This window comes from Acomys minous (genome assembly GCF_964271855.1).
Source record: "Acomys minous genome assembly, chromosome: 3".
NCBI classification, from domain to species: Eukaryota; Metazoa; Chordata; class Mammalia; order Rodentia; family Muridae; genus Acomys; species Acomys minous.
In genome coordinates, this window is record NC_140485.1 from 112,564,094 (window position 1) to 112,587,449 (window position 23,356).

A 23,356-nucleotide genomic window follows, 5' to 3' on the forward strand; every position below is an offset into this window, starting at 1 on the left:
TCTTTTAAGTGTGTTTATTTTCCCAATCATTCAAACCAAGTGTCCGCTTCAGCAGTGACGAGTTCTTGTGCTCTTACCTGGGACCCACAGCCACTTACAATTCTGGCTCCTCGGGGGATCGCACCCTCTCCTGACCTCCACAGGCACCTACCCACACGTGTGTGCCACGAAGATGAACACAAACACGTAATCAGGTTTTTGTAGTTGTTGTTGATTTTTAAAGCTCTCTCAGGCTCAGGAACTGGTGTGAGCTTGTCTGGTTTCACAAACAGTAAGTTACACTCCTTACAGTGCTGTCTGTGCCCTCGGACAATCAGCACAGTGCTGTTGGCTTAGTCCAGGTTACCCTAGTCTCTGCTGTGCTGGGTTCATTTAAGAGTTTAAAGAGAGGGCTGAAGAGATGGCTCAGAGGTTAAGAGCACTGGCTGCTCTTCCGAAGGTCCCGAGTTCAATTCCCAGCACCCACACGGTGGCTCACAACAACCTGTCATGAGATCTGGTGCCTTCTTGCGGTGGGCAGGCACACGTGTGGGCAGAATACTGTATAAATAATAAAAAAATCTTTAAAAAAAAAAAGAGTTTAAAGAGAAAAAAAAAAGGAAGAAAGCAAGCTGCAGCTAGAGGTTTTGAAGAACAGGGAGGGATTACTCTGCAAACGTGAGTTAACTCAGTCCAGTCTCAGTGAAGACACAGAAACAGTTCATGTGAATAGGTGGTATTAATGCGCCAGATACTCTTAAGTACTCAGACCCAGTGTGCCCCAAATCACATATCTAGAACAGATTCCCCTCATTTCCCCATTACGCAAATGAGAAAACTAACAGCAAGTGACTGAAGAAGAAATAAAGAAGATGTCACAGCCCATCTTTGACCTCTATAGGCCAGCCCAGCGCCTGGGCACTTTTTCACCACCATCCACATTGAGGTGAAACCAGCTCAATAGCCTGTTTTACCTAAATAAGAAAAGAACACAAAATATTAGTGACTCAGTTAAAAAAAAAAAAAGATGGGTTTTCTGTGCTTCTGTTTTTAGTACGTTGTGTCTATGTTACTTGGAAGCTTGGGTTTTGCTTAGAAAACATTTACCCATCTCTAAATGTGCTTCTCTACTTAAGCCACAAAAAACAGATTGCACAGGTCTCACTGAGGCTACCAAGAAGAGACTTGATACCCTATGAGCATATACAGGGGGAGGAGGTCCCCATCAGTCACAGTCATAGGGGAGGGGGATAAGGGAAAAATGGGAGGGAGGGAAGAATGGGAGGATACAAGGGATGGGATAACCATTGAGATGTAATATGAATAAATCAATAAAACTTTTAAGAAAAGAAAAAAATTCCAGAACCTCCATTTCCCATTAAAAAACAATGCACTTTTAAATATGAATACCAATTCCTCATCATAATGGATTATCAAAGTACCAGGGTGACTGTGTTCTGTTTCTGGGACACAGATGCTAGCTAGCTGGGGAGTGACGGGTTGGATGTCCTCACCTGGCCTTCATTCCCGGTTGCCAGGAGTTGAAGGCATGACAGAGAAAGCCTCCAGGGCCCCTGGGAGTCCAGGTAACAACAGCCATAGGTCACAACAGATATGAATCCAGCCCACAACCAGGAACTCTGCCTATGAGTGCTCAGGATGTCAGTGTGCTGATGTGCACTGCTGTGAAGCCTACACAGAAGGCCCTTCCTGCTCCTGCCTCCAGCAGGACAGGCCAGCCTGCCAACCTCTAGAAAACAAAGGTGCTATCTCCTCCTAGGACGTTTGTTTAGACTTCAGGTTACTCAACTTTGGGGAAATTCCACTCAGTGGAATTTTACTATCCTGATGCTGACTTTTTTCCCCCCCAGTTCTCCTTCTGCAGCCTTGGGCTTTTGGCAGGGAGGGGGGTAGTCTCAAGGACAGGAGACTCTAAGGGACTGGAATTATCCTAGGCAAGTTCTGAAGTGGGTCAGTAAAATCTGAGAGACAGCCTGGCCTCTGAGACTTGCCAAATCATAGAGGTATGGTCAGTTACAAAATCGCCTGAGGCTGCACTGTGAATCATTAGGTGTGATGCTCTACAAAGGCCGCCACTCTTGTGTCAAACATCAGTTCCCCAAGATCCAAGAGGAGGCCCTTGCTTACTAACATAACCTGGCCTAGCACTGACATATACCAAATAGTAAAAGTATGAAGAATAGAATTAGTAAGGGCAGCATCAAAAACAAAAACAAAACAAAAACAAAAAACAAAAACTAAAAAAAAATAAAACAGCCAGCTGGAGTGAAAAACTCGGTTTTGTAGCTGGTTTTTCTTTGTTTGATTTTTTTTTTTTTGCTTCTTTTGTTTTATTGATCTGTTTGTTTGTTTGTTTGTTTGTTTTTGTTTTGATACAGAGTTTTCATGTACTCCCGGCTGGCCTCAAGCCTACTTTGTGTTGAAAGATGACCTTCAACTCCTCATCCCCCACTGCCAAGTCCTTAGCGCTGGGACTTTATTCATGCACCACTACACCCAGTTTTGTGGGAGTACTGGGGACCAAATGCAAGGCTTTGTGAGTGTTAGGCGCCTACTCTACTCAATGAGCTACAGCCTTAGTCCCCAAAAGAGTATTTTTCTACCATTAGCTACTCAAGAACTATACATGCAACATGGCATTCATGGTCACAGTCCTTAGGACATGCGTCTGGCTGTGTTCAATAGGACTGTCTGATGCAGTATTTGTTGGCCTATCTAGAAAACATAGAAATGGTACTTGGTAGTGTTTATATGTATCTGCAAAAAATGAAATGGGGGAGGAGGGGCTAGACTGGGTGCTACATGACAGCCGAATTACCCATTGTTCACAGGAACCTTATAAACTCTTATTTATCACAGCACTTTCCCTGGCATTTACATAGGCAGTGTGTAACTCAGACATGAATATATATGAAGCATCTATGGCTCTCATTTCCGTCCTTCAGCGTACACACGTCCTATGCCTTCAACAATAATTTATTTACCGCCAAAGTTTATATCCCTAAACGGAATTTGCATTTTATGCGAGTTTACAATTACAGGAGGATTTTCACCTGCATTACTCATCTTATCTTTAAAGGTGTCTGGCTGAGTAACGAGAGAAGACATTAAAATCATTCTTCATTGGAATATGCCCACAGTACTGTACGGAAATGAAGGATTAAGGAGAAAGGAATTATGACTGAAGCTTGGAAAGTCACAGTTTCCCCCTCCCCCCCCCCTTACTGCAGCCCCAGGGCTCTGGACCCAATATCCAATGCCTTTTGTTCACATGACTGAGGTCTCTGCCAGCCTTTCTCCACATGCATTTGTTCCTAAGTATCTATATATGAGCTTAGGTAGCGTGGTAAACATGAGCAATGTGCTACCACCCAGCCAAATCGTTACAGCAAACTGTGACAAGCCACATCAATCCAGACCCAGTTAACACAACTCATCACATAAACAGAGGAACAAAAGCATAGACAAAGTCAGAAGGAAACACAGAGAAAACATCATTGAAGGACTTCTCTATACCAACAAACAAAAGAATATTAAAATAAGGCCCGATGGCAGGGGGACACAGGGTGAAGTCAACACACACTCAGTCTTTACTTCAATATGCAGAGTCACATGCCCAGGCCAACACATCCATTCTGGGCGATGGAAGCATCTATCTTTGCCTAAGATGGCATAGCCATGGTCCTCCATCAACCAAAGCTTACGCCACCAACACCTACATTTATCTAAGAGGCTGGGTATGATGGTTAGCTTCAGCTGTCAAGTCAACACAACCTAGAATCGCCTACACAGAATCTCAATCAAGGATGGCTCAGGAGGAAAGAGCAAGCGTTGGCTGCTCCTTCAGGGGAACCAAAGTCAAGTCTCAGTCCCCATGTGGTGGCTCATAACCACCCAGTTCCAAAAGACCCCTGCGGGCACTTCATACAGATGCCCATGCAGGCAACCCCATCCCCCACCCCGGCAAATAAAAACAAATAACACACGGAAAAGTTTGTAAGAATCTATGTGAGGGATTGCCTGAATCAGGCTGGCCTGTAGGCTCGTCTGTGGGATTACCGTGATTACAATATCCTACGAAGGAAGACCTGACCACTCCCAAGACAAAGGATGCTAGTTAGTATGACAGTGGAGCACTTACTGTGTACGCGTTAATTCACTGCTCGACTGCTCATGACAATGAATGCATTGTGGCTCTCTAGCCAGGGTTCCTGGCACCTGGTGGATTATAACCCGGAAATGCGAGCCAGATACACCCTATCTACCTTAAGTTGGTTTTGTTGTTGTTTTGTTTGTTTGTTTGTTTGTTTTCACAACCAGAAATGAACCTCAGATACTAGGCAACTCTTTCACTAGAACACTGGTTCTTCGCCTACCTAATGCTTCGACCGTTTAATACGGTCCTTTGTGTTGCAGTGACCCCAACAACAAAATTATTTTGCTGCCATCTCATAACTGTAATTTTGCTACTGTTATGAATGGTTATGTGTGTATCTCCCACGCAACTCCCAAAGGTGTTTCGACCCACAGGTTTCGACCCACTGCATTCGAACACGAGTAACTGGGCATGCAGGTGCTACATCTTGTCATTCATGACCCAATACCGCAAATGTTTCTGATAGCATCTCTCCCTAAGTGCCATGTTCTGCATGAATGTATCAAAATCATGCAAGTTCACCTACGCTTCAAGGTTTGCAGTATTAGTTCTCAAAGAGTAAGGAGGTACCAGGTTTTATTTCACTGTATCAGTTATAATCATTTACCATAGCTTAACTCACACTTTTGTACTATTTAATTCTATTATATGGATGCTTTATGTACGAGTAAATCCTAACAGGGTACCTGAAAAGCAAGCAGCTACCTGACAGTCTCTTTCAGTCACACACGTTATTGTCATTTTGGATTAGTCGAGAATTGTAATCAAGGCAAACAGTTAAAACAGTTTTATACTTTTACACTGCTAGTTTTAAAATTCTAGATACAAACAAAAATGGCTATAAAAGATATTTTATCTATATTACAATAAGCAATATGATGCATGTGCTATAACAAATGTGACTCAAATACTAAATCTGTTGGTGTTATGTTCCTTTTGTGAGCCAAGGTCTCACCATGTAGCCCTGACGGGCGTAGAACTCACTACGCATCCCAAGCTAGCCGGGGTCTCACAGAGGCTGACCTGCCTCTGCTAGGATTAAAAGCATATATGACCACACACAAAGCTTCAAATGCTAAATTAGAGCGTAAGTAATTCCAGAATAGACCACTCTGGAAAAACTGTATCAGATGAGTTTAATGCTGGATTGACTGGGTACACAGAATAAAACAATGAAAATAATACATTCCTACTATAAAGTTTAAGGAAAAATAAAAGACTCAACCTTCCCTACTACAAACACTGTGGTGTTAGACACAGACATCCATTAGGGGACAAACTGCCTCTTTCCTCTCCTTGCCCTCCTCAACAGCTAAGACTGACTACACTGGCTCTGCAGTTAAGAGCGCTGGCTCTTTCTCCAGAGGTCCTGAGTTCAATTTCCAGCAACCACACGGTGGCTCACAACCATCTGTAATCGGATCTGATAGGAAAGACTGACTCTACAACCTCCACCTCGCCCCTGCTCCCCGGTGCATCTGATCACAATGTCTTCCCTGTTACCCCAACTCTCTCCTCGCTTTGTACCAGAAAGATGACACACACACATACAAACACACACACACACACACACACACACACACACACACACACACACACACACACAAACACACATGATCCTCTATTCCTTCTTTTGATTGGTCAAAGCTAATTTAATTCCTTCACAAGTGACACTGTAGCTGCCTCTCCAGTTTGTGGCATTTTCTGCTAGTGTGTAACTGCCATGTCTTAATCACTGCATGTGTATGCATCCCCTCCAGGATAAATGCATCTTGGTTCGGCCAGTTTCTCACAAGGTCACCTTGTGGGACAAGCACCTTCCATCCCTAAGCCTGAGTGTAGAATGGGTCCACAAGCACTAGTGTGGAGACTTTAAAGTATGTAACACACTGATCCTAGGCATTACAAGATCATGGGTCCTCAGCAAGTGGCAGGTCCCTCTGTTTTTATAATTGCTTTGGGGAAAAAAAAATATTTCTTTTCCAGCAGGTGAGAGAATAGATGCACCTAACTACGGCTAACAAAAGTAAAAGAAGACCTAGTAAATTTGGAATAAAATTAGAAGGAAAACACACAAACAGTTGATAGGAATGTTCAGATTCCAAAGTTCTTGAAAGTGTGTGAAAAACTTTGAGGTTTTCCTTGCCTGTGACTTATCTCTCATTGGACCTCCCAAAGTATTCAATAAACATAGAATTTGTCAGTCCTCAACATTTCTGTCCCTCACAGTTCAGAAACTGTAGGCTACGCTGGTTTTTCTTTACACTATCAAAAGCACAAAGGATCTTCCCAACCACTGTCTCTAAACTAGAGCTTCTAGGATCACGGGATTGGCAATGATCATGGGTTAACATTAATTTATACTTCCTGCCTTTCATTACTCGCTGCTATAACCATGTCATTATGCCAGTATTTTTCCAAATCACTAGTGAACAGCAAAAACAAATATAGCAGTTGTGATTTAATCAGAGACTTCACTGTTGAAACAGCTAGCAAAAGTAGGCACATTTGGAATAGTAAATGGAGAGCAAAAAAAAAAAAAAAACACTTACAGACTCATTAATAAAAAGGCAATTAGGTCTTCTGGGGGAATTCATGTTCTAAAAGAATGCTACAGCAAGCTATAAAATGCAAGGAAAATTGTGTTTTGACATGAATAGTGTACACTGTCTATTACATCATAATTTTTCTCTGGAGAAAACTGACAAGAATCTCTGTTCTTAAATATGAGCAGAAAAGATAGTACAAAGAATCATAGTGAGATTTAATGCATTCTACCTTCCAATTCCCATTCATTAAACCCGACTGACCTACAAATATGCTCCGTATTACAGAGATCTTAGAAGAAAGAGAAAATAATAAAGCAAGAGACTACTTGTGCTAAAGTCAGAGGGAATACAAATTCCAGGACCAACATTAAATCAAGCAAAAATAGTTTACACATAGCATATTTTTGTCCCATGGACAATATGTACCTATAAATATTCTTTTAAGCAATATCAATAACTAAACCTACTTAGCCTTATATTTGTCTTCTTGTGAAAAAAAAATGTTTTCAAATCTGAGTGTTCATTAAAAGGAAAAAAAAAAGAAAACCTGTATAATCTTAAATGTTCTTGTGTGTCCAGGATGCTAAATTATTATCAGGTAAATATAAATAATAATTATAAACCTGGGCTTCGACAGATGGCTCAGTGGCTTAGAGCACTTGTTTTTACAGAGAACCTGGGATCCATTCCCAGCACCCACATGACAACATCCATAGCTCCAGTCGCAGGAGATCTGATGCTCTCCTCTGACCTCCACAGGCAGAAAGCAAGCACATAGCACACAGACATCCATGCAAACAAAACACTCATAGAGCAGAGTAAAATGAAGATAATATATCTTTTTAATCTACAAGAATCATAAACACAGAGAAATCTGTTTTATGTCATAATTAAATCCTCGCACAAAACTGTCACAATTATACAATAAAGTGCATGTGACAATCTTTTTAAGCTCAGTTTTGTTTGTTCCAATACAATGTTTCCAAAAATTAAAGTGGCCTGGCAAATCAGCAGATTGAAATTTAAATTCCAGTTCAGTATGTGTAGCGCCGTGTCTGATCACAGATGAACAACACAAGGTCCCAAGTCATGGTAAAGCTCATGCTCCACAAACCAAGCAAATGCTAAGCCAGCTTCAGCAGAGAAACACAAGGACTGAAAAGCAGCCAGCTATGACTTTTTGGCCCCAGAAAGTCTTCTTCCCGGACGTTGCCCTTGCTGTCAAATCATACCAAAAAGCTGTGGCTAGTCTCCCACTTAAGCAGTTGCTAGAGCACCCCAACTAGAAGGATTTCTATAGCCAGGCCAGGAGCTGCTGTGGACAAAGTCTGGAGCATCAGCCTGGGCAGCTGCTTCAAGAGCAGGGTCCAGTGGGAAAGTGGAATATATAGATGCCAACCTGGGAGGTTTATTATGTTCTGATTAAGAAGTGTAATGGACAATGGGACGGGACACTGATTCAGAACAAATATTTCACTTACTATCAAAGTCAAAATAGAAAAGCGATTACTGAAGGGCTTTAGGTAGTCTTTCCAAGGATGTGAGCAGGCACTGCCTACGCCACCACTCGACTGTCATGGCTTCTTCTAGCATGAGTCTTTGGCAGTGAAGTTCACACTATCATTAAGATATACGTACTTAAAGCTTTCAGCTCCCCCAACCAAATAACTGCAAACTGTAATTCAACTAGAACATTTTCCTCTGGCTTTGCTCCTGAACACTCATTCAAACAACCCCCTCCATGATGCCTGTAGAAGATTCAGCCAGCACTGCCCAGTTCATCACTTTTTTATTCACTCAGCTCTGGGGTCACATCGGCGGAAACATGAGTTATTTCACTTAAGGCCACTTACTTTGCACCTAAAGCAATTGTAAATGACAAAATGAACCTCTAATAATTTTTCTGGGTTATCAACAGATAGCAGAATGCCAAAAGAAAGGAAAAAAAAAAATAAATAAAACCTCTACACAGCGTTAAGTGGGGAAATGGCAGTGCTCCACAGCAGGATCAATACAGACCCTGCATCCCCTGCCTCAGTGTTTTCCCAGAGCCTCAACAACCCGAAACACATCACAAATATTAAGTTTTTATACTAGAAAAAAATTGAGCTTTCATTAACAGGACTTACCAAGACATTAACCACAAATCAAGAGAATTTCCATAGGAATTCAAGGCTGTAGACACACCTCTCAGAGCCAACTGAATAGAAAGTGTCTTATGAGTAGCTCTGGCTCTTGAAGGGTGTCTGCGCCAATCATGTCTGAACCATGTGGAGTCTGAAGTTGGCAACATTTCTCCCTTAGACTTAACACCATAAGCATCCAAATGTAGCAACTCCCAAAAGCTTTTGGAAGCACAGATGTACACAAATTATCCTACTTATCTCAAAGTATCAAACAACCTGGTACTCAAATTTTCTACCCCTCTTGAAAAAAAAAAAAAGACTATGAAGCTCTCATTCAGAAATAGATACAAACATGAAACACTCTGTGACATTAAAAAAAAAAATACTTCATGGATATGCTGGCTTATTTTGGCTTCCATTGAAATAAAAAGCAGTCCAATGTATGTATTATTCATTAGCTTTGTAATCAAATACCACTCTAAGATACATGGTGACTTGATGTGGTTTGTACAATTTTTCAGTAACTATGACAAACAGCATGGATTCTGATGAAAAAAACAAGTCATGTTCAAAAGCAATTACAACCTTTTTAGGCAGAGAAACACCATTTGATAAAGGAACACAGACCAGACACAGATGATCAAAGGGGAGAGTCTGAGAGGAATACACAGAGAGAAATGTTTACATTCATAGAATAAGAAATGAATCTGCTTGGACAAAGGCAAAGGCTGATTCTAATAAACAACTCAGAAAGTGGGGGTTTTTCCCCTCTTCTGAAAATTAAGTAAGTGATGTTGCACATGTATGCTTACACACACACACACACACACACACACACACACACACACACACACTGCATTTTGTGTGTAAATTGTTTTGCTATTTCCTCCACTCAATTATTCCATGTCTTTCCCTCCATGAAAAGCAAGAGGAAGAAACGGGAACAGTGCAGATCCATGCTCAGAATGACCTACTCTGTCTAAACACACAGTCTTGAGGAGAAGCAGTCCAACGCAGTTGACATAAATTAGTGTAAACCAACGTATTTTTCCTATAAGGAACTATATCATATAAATTTAATATTTAGGGAAACAAAAATAGTACTAACACATCAATGCTGGACACAGGAGTGGGCCTCATGTGTAAAAGAATGGTCTTAGCTTTGGGTAGTGGACTGGTCTTATATCTAGTATTTCAGAACATATGTGGCACCTAAAGATACTTGGTGAAAACAGAAAGCTTCTTATTTGGTGAATATGCACAGGGGCTTGTTGTTACCAGGGAGGCGTGGGAGAAAGTGTGAAAGAGAGACAGAGAAACAGAGAGGTTGATTTGTTGATTTATTTTTCAGATTCACATTCATGAATACAAAGAGAAGAGATGTCAGCAACACACGTGCCAATGACCAAATAACAGCCAAGTCTGCCTCTTCCCATCTGGGCAGGCCAGACACAAAATGACATCTCACAAGCTAGGAAATTCAAATATATAAGTGAAGCAGTGAGAGAGAAAAACAGTCCTGGAATTGTCCAAATCATTTCTGCAGAGCACAGTTTTTAATTTTAGTGTATCTAGACACCAAAGAATACCAGTCAATCAAAACTAAATAGCAAACCTTAACTCAGGCTGGCTCCCAGCAGGTAAGAGGAATAAAGGAAAATTAAGTCTGTACTAGACACAACAAGAAGCCAGACACAAGGCAAGTGGTTCTGTTTTGGTGACTTGTAAGGCACTAGGGGACAAGCAGAGTGATGCGCCAGGCCCTCAGTGGCGGCAGGATCTTGAATGGCATTCTCTGGCTTACTTCATACCAGGCACAATAGCCCTTCTCTAGGTCATGGATAAGATTGCATCCAAAGTTACATGTAACTCTCAGCACTGAGAACACTGGGAGCCAGGTGCGCAACAAATTACTTTAAAATAAGAAGATGTTACAAGTATCTTCCCTACAGGTAGGGATACTGGAAGAATTAACAGTGAGGCTTCCATAAGTTTTAACTGGTGCAAGATTTGCACTACTAAGCTAAAAAGCCATTAAAGATAATTTCTGTCTTTCTTTCTTTCTTTCTTTCTTTCTTTCTTTCTTTCTTTCTGGTTTTTCAAGACAGGGTTTATCTATGTCATCTTGGCTATCCCGAACTCACTCTATAGACCAGGTTGGCCTGGAACTCACAGCAATTCACCTGCCTTTGCCTCACAAATGCTGGGATTAAAGGCATGAGCCACCACACCTGGCTAAAAATGATTTCTGATACTGTTGTAAACTCATGGGCTGACTCAATCTAGGCTATTTATGATGAAAATAACTGACTAGTGGAAGAACTCACACACACACACACTCACACTGAAACTCATGTAATCACACACATCACACACGCACACATGCACATCCAGCCTGTACTCACTGAGAAGAGAGTTCTAAGGGTTTAAAAGCTGTAAAGCTGAAACTCTGGCACTCCAGCTACCTTAATTTATGATGATTACAGCCCAGATAGCTGCACCATGCTTTACAGTTGACAGTGCTGTGCTACACATAAATGACTTCACTTGGTCCTCATAAAAACTATGTGGAAAGGTCAGGACGCATGTTATTATCCCCATTTTATAGATGAGAAAGCTGAGTTTTCCAAGGGAGACTGGTTTCGTCAGGCTTGAGTTCCACAGAAAGCTTGCTTGCACCACAGTGAAGCCAGCAATAAGAGCTACACTGCCCAGTGACTAGATAGTAGCAGCATTCTGCGTCCCACACTTGAGTTTTCCCGGGTAGAATACAGACACAAGTGTCATTTTCAGAGATTAAAGAGTGAAAGGTGAAATGTATAGATAAAGGCCTGGCTTTAAAGATGTTTACCATGGAGCAGTTTTACCCTTTACCTGCAAACAGGAAGGAAGGTTGCAACAGGAAAGTGTTAAATGTGTGATTGAGACACATACGGAGATTCAATGCATATGACATATCAAACTGCCAACTACATTATCCTCCCAAATTTGATTTTAAGCTTTCTACATTAACAGACACACAGTAATGTTGGAAAGTGGTGAATTGACGTTGGTAATCATGATTTAAAACATGTATTTGTACTTTTAAAATATAGAAAAACACACCTCCTTAGCTCTTTAAAGCATGTAAGTTTGAATTTCTCCAGAAATTCACCACTTAAAATAGAATCAGAAAGAATAAAAGCAAGAAAGAAAACACTTAGAATCTCTAATTCATCCCCAATCATTGTTTTGTTTTGTATTTAATAACAAATAAGTCATTGGGTTAATGACATTACAATACCAAATGATTTATGACAAGCAGGGAAAAAAAGAGTCTTCAAAACCAACTTTTAATCTCTGGAGAAAGACAAGTAGGTAGACACTCTGACTTTAAACAAGAGATTAAAGACCTTCATTTGTGGGCAAATATGCATATCCTGGCTACCAAGAGGACGGTAGCCAGTTCTGTGAGGACTGCATTCATTATTCCCACCCCTGCCCCCCCCCCACACACACACACTCCAAACACATCGGCACACTGTAATGAAAAGATCTCAGCAGACGCTGATTAAAGGATAAATAACATTGTAAAAGAGAAAAGTTTCTCCAGTGTTGCAAATATATCCATCAGCTGTTAAGACATCACTGGTCAGGAGTCCTCCTGAATACATGTGTTTAATCATGCAACTGGTAAAGTTCAATTAACAAACTACATGCCGTCTCAAGCTAGGCTCGCCGTGCAGTGACAAGCGCTGTGTAGAAATCAATACTCCCTCCAACTTGCTGCATATAATGAGTTACAGCAAGCATGGTTCCAATACTAACAGCATTGTGTGGCAGAGAAGCGCGCGGTAATGCTGAAACCAGAGAGAATTAAATTAAGTCGTCCGAGCTCATAGCATAGAGCTGGTGCCCTGTGCACACTACCCAGATACATGGTCTTTCCTTTGCCTGCTGCCATTTCATAGGCTCTGCCTTAAGAGGAGGACGCACTCAGGCACCAGAATCTGAGGTCTAACTCCTTTCATACGGTTCTAAAAGATGAGGGGGAAAGAAACGCTAATGAAGGATTTGCTCCGGAAAACAACATGGTGAGTTTATTTCCAGGAAATCTGGCAGTCTCAACAATGAAACTGTCAAGTACAAAGTAAGTTCTGTCTTCGCATCCTGCCCGGTTCAGCCAGGAGCAGGGCTGTCGCGTTTCCCGTCACCCTCCGGCCACTCTGTGTCCCCCGTCTACAACTGGGAACCAGGCGGCGAATGCGCCCGAAAACCGGGCTGGGCTGGGTAGGTTAGCCAGAAAAGTTGTCAAGCCCTGAGGGAGGCAGAGGCGAAACCTGGGAGCCCGCTCCCCAGCGTCCACCTGGTGAAACTTCAGAGCCGACAGACACACAGAAACAAGCAACCTACAGGAAGGATATCAAAACTGGACCGGAACAGAGACCACCAGTCCGGTGAGACCTGAAATCCAGGGACTTCTCTGAGCGGCTTTACTTAGAACTCAAAGGGAACATTACATCGCATCTCTCTCTCCAGGGCTTGGCCGGGGGGGGGGGGGGGGGCGGGGGGGGAGCGGGAGCGGGAGGGGCGGGCGGCGAATGTTCCCAGCACACCGGTCACCTAGGCGGACTCAGGAAGGTGTGGAGCCAGCTCTGTGGTGGTTTCGCTACATAAGCAGGGTAAGCCTTCCGGAAATGGGCGCCCAGACCTCGCTGGCCAGGACAGCTCGGAATCTATCCTTAGTGCCACATTTCCAAACGTCGTAAGGACTCGGGCCAACATACGCATGCAACATGCTCCACGCTGTGCCCTAATCCAGGAGCAACTCTGAACCCTGAACCCTGAGGGGGAAGGAGCCTCCAGGAGGCACAGGGAAGTATTTGGACAATAGTCAGAGGAGGTTATTCCCGGGACAAAAAGCACCTGGCAGAGAGCGCCGAGTTCAGTCCCTAGCGACCCCACAATTCTGACAAAGGCTTCCCGGGGAATTTTTGAACAGTCTGATGGCAGAGAGCCGCCAGCCCGCTCCGCGAGCCATAAAATCGTGGTCCGGGTAGCCTTAAGTACTTTTTCTTTCTCTCTTCCTTAACTAAAGCTCTGTTGGACTGCGTCCGACGCCCAAGCTATCAACACTTCACCTAAGAAAAGCAAGGTCTCCACACGCTCCATCAGCACACCCAAGGCTGTCTGTGCTCTGGGCCAGCCTCAGAAACAATGAGTCAAGACCGTGAAAGTTACCTGTGCCTGGTGACGCTCAGCTCGTGGCCCCGCGTCCCGCCTGACCCAAACTCCCAACCTGGTTCCAACCTGCACCCCCTTCCCCAAGTGACCTCCTCCTGGATTCCCGGCCCCAGCTCCGGCACTCAGCCAGTCCTTCCTGCCTCGGAGTCCAAGGCTGGGGACAGCTATAGACCCAGACGCCCACCGACCACTCACCTGCTGAGAACTGGCCTTGGACCGACCCCAGGAGAGGCCACGGGGACAGGAGGCAGAGCGCCACAAAAGCAGGCAGCGCCGCCGCCGCCACATCCATGGCGAGTTTGAGAGAAGTTTCAAGCAGCTTTGCAAAGAGCCTCCGGGGGAATCGCCGCGAAATCCGCCAGCCAGCCGCCCGCCCGGCCTCGTGGGGGGCTCGCGGGGAAGCCGCGGCCACCCGCCAGCACTTTCGTCCTTGCGCAACGTCGGCAAACTACCTCGCGGGTGAAAGCGCCTCCCGCGTCGCCCGCCAGCCGCGGCCGCCGCTCTCCATGCTCGGCAGAGGCAGCTCAGGGTAGTCCAGAGTTACTTTGCTCGGGGAGGGACGGGGGCGGAGCCTGGGGTGACGTCGCCCCGCGGGCTCCGGCCGCTTCAGAGGAATGCGGGCTCCAGCGCGCGCCGCCGCCGCCTCCTGCCGGGGAGACGCGCGCCAGCCCGGACGCGCGCCCCGCGCCGCCTTTGTTCGCTACCTGGGCTCGGTGGCCTCGCGGATCCGGGGCGGCGAGCGGGAAAGGGGGACGCCGCGCAGCTTACTGCCGGATCTCCAAGATGCGACTCAGAGAGGCAGGAATGTGGGAGGACAGTGGGCGGACTGCGGAGGAGGCACCCGAGAAGAGGTATCCTGGGGTTCTGTCCCCAAGGTGGTGGTCCCACTGGAGCGGCTGGTGGTTGGAAGAAACGGGACCGTACTTGCAAGCTTTAAAACGCCGAGCTCCACTGAAATTTGACTCTTCCTTATTGATATGATAAGGAATAAGAGTCCCTTCCCCCCTTGAAAACTTACTCTTGTGTGTTCGCGTAATAAATAAAACTTGGACCAAAATAAAATGTTGGGTAAGTTTCCAGTGTGAACAGCTGGCGTGCCTCATTTCTGGCTTGTCATTTGCAGAATATCTGAATTTACTTGCCGCATCACTGACTTCGCTTGTTGCTTGGGGAAGCTCCCAGCCGCTCTGCCTTCGTATAGCTTCGTGGAGTAGAGCAAGGTTTGGGTTGTTTTTATTTTTACTGTCTTATAGCTTTTTAAGAAATACGTATTTAATAAAAGGGCCCCCCCCAAAACCATGAACACAGCATGGTTGCTCTGAAGGAGCCCAAAGCTGTGTCGCAGCCTTGAAGTCTGTCAGTTTGCTACCTTGGCAGCTTGGCATGATTTCTCCAAATGCCACCCTGACTTGCTTCTGTAGCAACATCGTATAGTTGCTTACTTCTGCAAAATATTACACACGTAAGTGTGACCACAATTGATAAGCATAACTTTTATTTTAAATTTTGATGCCATATACGCAACTTCTAACAATAGTCTTGATTGACACCTGTCAGTCAGACATCTTTAGCCTTAAAAAAAAATGAAGTGAAATTCAATTTAATATAACATTCTCACCATTTACCAAGACACATTATTTGTGTAATAGATACGTGTTGTTATGGCTGAGTTTGGAACAGCAGATATAAATGTATAAATGCAACTAACTGTGATACACACACACACACACATATCTAGATACCAATATATCTATGTACATATATTATACATACACATCAAGAAGGAAGAAAGAGCGTGGGCTTCTTTTTTTATTTGCTGAGGATAGAAACTCCATTAAACTCCAGCCTTGGGGATTGCTCATTAGTAACCAGGACCAGTCCAACACTTGTCAATTCAGTTCAACACAGTTCAGCCATCCTCCCTCGGGGTACAGTTTAAGTATTCCTTAGCTCATTAACCTGTGACTTGAAACACACTGTACCGAGGGTCCCTGTTTCTTACACTGAGGAGCTTTTCTAGATCCCAGGTAAGCAAAACCTATTATTTTCCTTTCTGAAGACTTAGCAGAACTTTCTTTAAAATTAGCAGTAATTTACCACAGTAAAAGCAAAGGAAGCTCCTCTATCCATAAAAGAATTTTTTTGTCTTATACTTGAAAGGAAGAGGGAAGATGCTCGTGACCTGGCAATTTGTTTGATTAAGCCTGCAAACAAAGCCCTTCAGAGACCTACAGAGAGGGAGCAGTACCACGCTTCTTATCCTAACCATTCCCTGGGACGAGGGAGAGAGAACTTGGTCCATTTTCTCTGGAGTAATAACAGTACAGAAAACATTTTGGTGGTGCTCAAGATGTACCAGGTGTCTTTACTGGTCAGTATTGAATTGAATCAAGACCACTCTCCGTCTCAACAAGCTCAGGCAGCAGTCTCGTGGTCTGCATTCAAGCAAGCCAGACTAGGGATAAAGTAATTTACCCAAACAAAGAGGGGAAGGGAAAGGGGGAGAGAGAGAAAGAGCAGTAAATTCTTAAAAGATATCAACAGAGATGTTGTCTCAATAAAACCAGAAGAAATGCTGTAGCAGATTGCACAAGCAAATTGGACCTTTTACTCTTAGGGCTTATAGCTAAAGTGGGCCGGTTAGGCTTATTGTCACTTCAGTAGCAGGCTGGACTTGAACTTTCCACTCTGTGGCCTAAGTATTTTTTCATTTTTCTTTTTCTTTTTTTTTTCTTTTTTTCTTTTTTCATTGTATTATCTAGTTGGTGTCCTGACACTAACAGAAGAGATATATTTTTAAAAAAAATTTTAGGAACTAAGAAATTCTTTTTTTTTTTCTTTTTAAAGATCAGAATGGACCAGGGCTTTATGTTCTGTATTTAATTTTATGTGCACTGGTGTGAGGGTGTTAGATGAACCAGAGTTACAGACAGCTGTGAGCTGACATGTGGGTGCTGGGAATTGAGCCAGGATCCTTCAGAAAAGTAGACAGTGCTCTTAACCACTGAGCCACCTCTCCAGCCCTGGAACTAAGATATTCTTCCAAAAAGGAGAAGTGAAAACAATCAAATGTCCACTTACAGGCCAAGTCCACTCATAAGGTATATTACTTAGTAGTAGGATATCTTTCATAATGCACAAAACTTAATTGTGTGGAAAAATGAAACTGCAGAGGGAAGAGTGTTTGTGATCAAACCTTGGGGAAGGGTAGCCCAATACAATATAGAACTTCAGTTTAGAGATCAAAGGACTGGGGGCAGGGGCAGCCATAGAGACAGCTCAGCAGTTAAGAGCCCATACTGCTCTTGATGAGGCCCAGGGTTTGGTTCCCACTGACCTTGTCAGAGGGCTCACAACCACCTCTACTCTACCTCCATGGTGCCTGCTACCCTCTTCTGGCCTCCAGGAGCACTCACATGCACAGTGCCACATTAGAGGCACTTGCAAGTAGATGTATACACACATGCATACACATGACTGAAAATAAAGCCTTTTTTTTTTTAAGGAAGAAAAAGCTGGAGAGAGAGGGGTCATGGTGAAGGCTGCAATTTAGTGCCACCAAGTGACACATTTGAAGTGGGTAACATGGTAAAGTTTATGTTCTATGTAATGTATTACAATAAAGCAACAGAACCCTACAGGCAAAAAAAAAAAAAAAAAAAAAAAGGCAAAAACAAAGACTTGGGACTGGAGATATGGCTCAACAGTTAAGAAAACAGGCTGCCCTCCCAGAGGACCCAAGTTCACATCCCAGCATCCGATGGCAGCTCACCACTGTCTGTAACTCAGCTCCAGGGGATTTGACACTCTTACACAGACATGCGTGCAGACAAAACACTAAAGCACATTTTAAAACGGAAGAAAAAAGCAAGAAAAAAAAAAGACTGATAAAAACAACAGCACCAATAATAAAACATGAGCTTGGGGTATAGCTCAGTGGTAGACCAGTCAGTCCCCAGGTTCCAACCCCAACACCATAGGAAAAAAGTACGAATTCAATTTTCAGTCAATTAACTAATGTAGCTTAGTTAATTTTTCATAGTTTCACCTTTCTGTTTTCCTGGGGTGTTTTTTGTTTGTTTGTTTTGTTTTGTTTTTGTTTTTTGTTTGTTTGTTTGTTTCACAAGGTTGGTTGATGTATTTGGTTGAAGGATTGCTTGCCTTCTTTGAGGTTTTTGTTGTTGTTATTTGCTTGTTTCTGGTCACTTGTAGCAATCCTCCTACTAGGATAAGAGGTGTGAGACACCCTTTGAACTATATAATATCTTTTATTCTTATGCATATAGCACTTTCAATTGGCAAAATGCTTCCAATAGAATCTAGGTTCTATTAAATTTTAATAAGTATAATTGAAAATTAAGCACTGGAGATCAGTATGTTTGTATGTTCATAGATCACTTTGGATGTGATCTGTTGCTAGAACAGCTATGTTCTGAATTAAAAATCCCTGTACACCAAGCTGTCTATATATAAGTCCTTGGGGGAGAATGTTTAAGATCTAGTCCAAGATCTAGTCCAGGGTGTCTCTCAAGACCAGTGCTGTGGTTTGAATCTGAAATGGCCTGGGACTACATCATATTTTGAGCAATGGGTTCCCGGATCTTGGAGGTTATAGGGCCTTTAAGAAGTGGGGTATGGCTGGGTGTGGTGAAGCACGCCTTTAATCCCAGCACCTGGGCAGCAGAGGCAAGTGAGTTTGAGGCCAGCCTGGTCTACACTATAGTCCAGAAGAGCCAAGGCTACTCAGACAACCCATGTCTCAAACAAACAAACAAACAAACAAACAACAAACAGCAGCAGCATCAACAACAACAACAAAAAAAAAACCAAGTGAGGTACAGCTGGCAGATGTAAGTCGCTAGGGTTTGGCCTTTGTGAATGAAACAAAGACATCCTTCATTCTGGCCTACTTTTCTAAATTATTGCGCGAGGGCTTTCCCCACATACCCTAGTTGCCTTGAACCTCACACTTTCCCACTATGATGACACAAAAAAACCTCTGACACCAAAAGCAAAAGTAAATCTTTCTTCTTTGGTGTTGCTGTGTCCAGTGATGTCACACACGGGACGTAAGAACAGTTAATGCACTCAGGGTCATGGGAACAGGATTTGGAAAGCCAAGACGTGGCTGGCCATGAACTTGCAGCAATCCTTCTGCTTTGTCCATCCAACTACTGGGACAATAGCCACAAGTCACCTGGTCAATAAATTTTCTTTTAGAAAGTCAAATGTAATGAATATATTTTGGACCCATTGATTGACTTAGGCATAACCAAATATATGAGCTGGTTATAATAGTTGCTTATTAAACATTATTTTTTTTCTTCTAGTGCACTGATGATATCTGTACCCAGTGAACAAAAGGTTTTATTTCTTTAGTGAACAGATCATGTCTGCACGCAGCCATCAGGTGAAATCTCAGCTTGTTATAGGAACTAGTTAGTTATGTTTCCTCATTCACAGAGCATATTCCATGGGCTCTCTGTCTCTCAGTCAAGCATGTGAAGTGAGCCAGACAGATGGCAGCAATTCCACCTGCCTTGTTCAAAACAGCCTCAGGTGAGGATTAAAATACTTGCCCAAGGTTCTAGATCTAGTCAACGGTAGGGTTAGGACTCTTTTTTTTTAAATATTTATTTATTTATTATTATGTATACAGTGCTCCACCTGTGCGTACATCTGAGGGCATCAGATCACATTATACATGAGTGTGAGCCACCATGTGGTTGCTGGGAATTGAGCTCAGGATCTCTGGAAGAGCAGTCAGTGCTCTTAACCTCTGAGCCATCTCTCCAGCCCCAGGGTTAGGACTCTTGACTAGGTTCTTCTGACTCTGCATCTCACTTCTCACACCAGATCCTCTGTACCAAAAATCTTATCCCCAGTGCCAATTTATCAAGCAGAGCCTCTTGGGCTGGTAGATGAAAATGAGCTTCTACACGTCACCTGTCACCCCCACTCCTGCGCCAGAAAGGGGTGCAGAAGAAACTGAAATCACTGTAAGTTTTCCTTACAGTAAAATTGTTGCAGTCCTTTAAGTGTTGTTGATGAGCCTTTAACCCCCACACTCCCCTGGCAAAAGCAGGTGCATCTCTGAGTTTGAGGACAGCCTACTACAGAGCAAGTTCCAAGACAACCAAGGTTATTTGGAGAAGCCATGCCTCAAAAAAATAAAAAATAAATAAAAGAAAATATAAATAAATAAATAAAAAGTTTATGTGTTGTCCATAGAGACCCAGGGGAAGGAGGAGATAGAGAATTTCTGAACTAGAAAGTCCTTAGAAGAATCAAGAAGCTCCTGAGGGAAAAATAAAAGAGTTCTGCTGCTCCCCTCTAGAGAGCTGTTGTCCTACACTGATGTTGGAGCCAGCCGAGGCTTGACCTGTGAGGACTTCAACTCAACACCAGAGTGTCTAGGATACAAAGGAATAGTACCTGCAGTGGCAACTGGCCTCCGTCCCTGAGGAAACTCTTGTCTGCCTATGTTCTTGGGCAATTTGGATCATGTAGAAAGAAAGAAAGAAAGAAAGAAAGAAAGAAAGAAAGAAAGAAAGAAAGAAAGAAAGAAAGATAGAAAGAAAGAAAGACTACACTACATTCAAACCCAGAGCTATTTGTGAGTCCCTTGAACTCTTTAAAATATCCATAACTGGGAATTATTTCAGAAACACTAGTCGAGGAAATGCATGCTTCAAAGGTTTTGTCAAGGGAAAGAAAATGCACAAGCAGTTTGAGAGCTCCGAGTTGCCAATTTGGAAGAGCAATTTGCCTACAGCTGGATATAATTAACAAGCCTGGGTCAAAAAGGAAGCCAATCCTAAAAGTGTGAATTGGATTGAGGTGGAGGAACGGGACAGGGACAGTAATTCCAGAGCTGGCATAGTCTCACAGGAGACAGCCTCTGCTTTTCCAAAAACAGTCCAGTGATGTTATGAAAGATTAAACAGGGGAAGGGAGGGAGCATGTGGCCTTATGGTAGCCTAGTGCATGTTTGGTGAAGAATCTTTTCTGGAAATATTTTTTAAAACATGCCTTATTCACTTCTGTTAGACTATTGACTACTTACCATGCCCTGCCACTGAAAAAGTATTTTGTTTTTCTGCATTAACTGTTGGGGTTGGGTAAGCCTAGAGGCTATAGAGATGGCTCAGGAGTTGTGATGACCCAAGTTCAGTTCTCAGCAATGACTTCAAGTGACTCACAGCTGGCTGTAACTCCAGATCAAAGTATTCTAATGCCCTGTGTGACCTCGGCAGGTGCCATTTACAAATGGATAAACAGACATGTGCACACAATCACACATACACACACACATGTAAAAAAAAAAATCCATCTTTAACAAGAGGTTTAAGGCACCCCAGCTATTAAAATGCTGTTTGAATTCCTTTGGTTTGAATGCATGTGTTATCCTGAGATGTTTCTTTGTTATTTTAGAAAAACTAGAAAGGAGAGCATTCAGACTAATTAAATACATCATGCATTCAGTAATACGTTTTGTGGGGTTAAGAGCCTTTATGCAAAGATGCAGGCTGATGAGAATTAACAGAGCCAAAGAAAGTTTCTAATGATAATTTTCTTCCCTTCCTCCCACTTACTTCTAAAGGGGGCTGGGGTTGGCCTCACATATGGAACCCTGTGCATCTTGCCATCTTTCTTCTCTGTCTATTCTGGTCTTGAGACAGAATGAAACAGAAGTCTAAACACAAACTGTGATACTTCCAGAGCTCTGGAGGGCTTTCTAATCCTCCAAATGTTCTCCGAGAAAAATCCTCCCTTTAGCAAGGCTGATGCTGCCACCGCCTTCCTAACGGGGGAGTCTGACAGGAAAATGAACCACTGGAGCCTACACACAAACACAGGGGCTCATTTCCATGCAGAGGTCCTCTTTATCCATGGCAAAGAATTCATTTTGTCATTTGCAAGCATTTATTAAGGGCACAGCACAGTGCTTGTTACCCTATGGGGAACGCGAGAGAATTAGTGGTTTACGTTTGAGATTAACAGACAGATAAATAAATAATAAATAAATAAATAAATAAATAAATAAGAGACAACAAGTTGTGTCAGGGATGAGGAAGAGAAATGAACAGCACATAATAAGTATGTGCAGGGTTCCCACATGTATATGCCACAGATGCACATGAGTACAGGCATCCTCAAAGTGTGGAGGAATAAGATGCAGAGCAGTAAGTCTCTTTGACATGTAGATGGAAGGGGGAAAAAAACCTGAAAGGGTGACAATTTTTTAAACAAGCCCTTTGTCTCAGTTTGGGTTCTATTGCTGTGAAGGGACACCATGACCATGGCAATTCTTATAAAGGAAAGCATTTCATTGAGGTTGGCTTACAGTTTCAGAGGCTTAGTTCATTGTTACCATGGTGGGAAACATGGCAGTGTGCTGGCCGGACACGGTGCTGGAGAAGGAGCTGGGAGCTCTCCATCTAGATCCTCAGGCAGCAGGGAGAGACTGTGAGCTAATTATAGGCTTTAAAACTCATAGGAATCTTAGGGCTCATCTTCCTCAAGTTTTCCTGGGACAAATGAAAAGTTGGACCCTAAGGTGTATAGGCAGCAGTAAGGCAAGAATATGTGTCAATGATTTGTCCCGAGTGGCTGCCCAAGAATTGATCAAAGGCATGCTGGTGGGCTGAAGGGACGGCTCAGAGGTTAAGAGCACTTTCTACTCTTGCAGAGGACCTGGTTCAGTTCCCAGAACTAATATGATGGGTCACAACCATCTGTAACTCTAGTTTCAGGGGATCTGATGCCCTCTTCTGAACTCTGCAGGCAACAGGCACATGATACACAGACATACACACAGGCAGAACACTCATAAGTATAAAACAAAAATTAATAAATCTTTTTAAAAATCTACCTTTATTGGATGTGCATTGCTTTTTATGTGCATTGCTGGTTTGCCTGCATGTATGTCTATATGTGTGTAACAGATCTTGGAGTTACAGACAGTTGTGAGCTCCATGTGGGTGTTGGGATTTGAACCTGGGTCACCTGGAAGATCAGTCAGTGACCTTAACCACTGAGTGAGCCATCTCTCCAGCCAAAACTTAATAAATCTTAAAAATAAAAAAGGAAAACTAAGGTTCCTGACATTGTTAATTCCATTGTTCATTTTTCAGTTACCAACATGTTCCTAACTAGAGCCTGAGTTCCTTTTTCAAGACAGGGTTTCTCCCTATAACAGCCCTGGTTGTCCTAGACTTGTTTTGTAGACCAGACTGGCCTTGAACTCACAGAGATCTGCCTGCTCTGCCTCTTCAGTGCTGAGATTAAAGACATGCGCT

At 43.1% G+C, this 23,356-nt stretch overlaps 1 protein-coding gene across 9 annotated transcripts in view; it reads right to left on the reverse strand.

Moving 5' to 3' along the window:
* The window catches only part of PTPRK (protein tyrosine phosphatase receptor type K), a 516,193-nt gene extending 501,621 nt beyond the window's left edge, over nucleotides 1-14,572 (reverse strand). For 4 of the 9 annotated variants that reach the window (XM_084775136.1, XM_084775135.1, XM_084775134.1 and 1 more), the window contains exon 1: nucleotides 14,250-14,564. In XM_084775136.1, the coding sequence (XP_084631262.1) occupies nucleotides 14,250-14,346 (97 nt within the window). In that variant the 5' untranslated portion in view covers nucleotides 14,347-14,564. Of the gene's footprint in view, nucleotides 1-14,249 lie in introns of all 9 variants that reach the window. The other 5 variants (XM_084775132.1, XM_084775130.1, XM_084775139.1 and 2 more) reach the window with 3 other exon arrangements.
* Nucleotides 14,573-23,356: the final 8,784 nt, after the last annotated feature.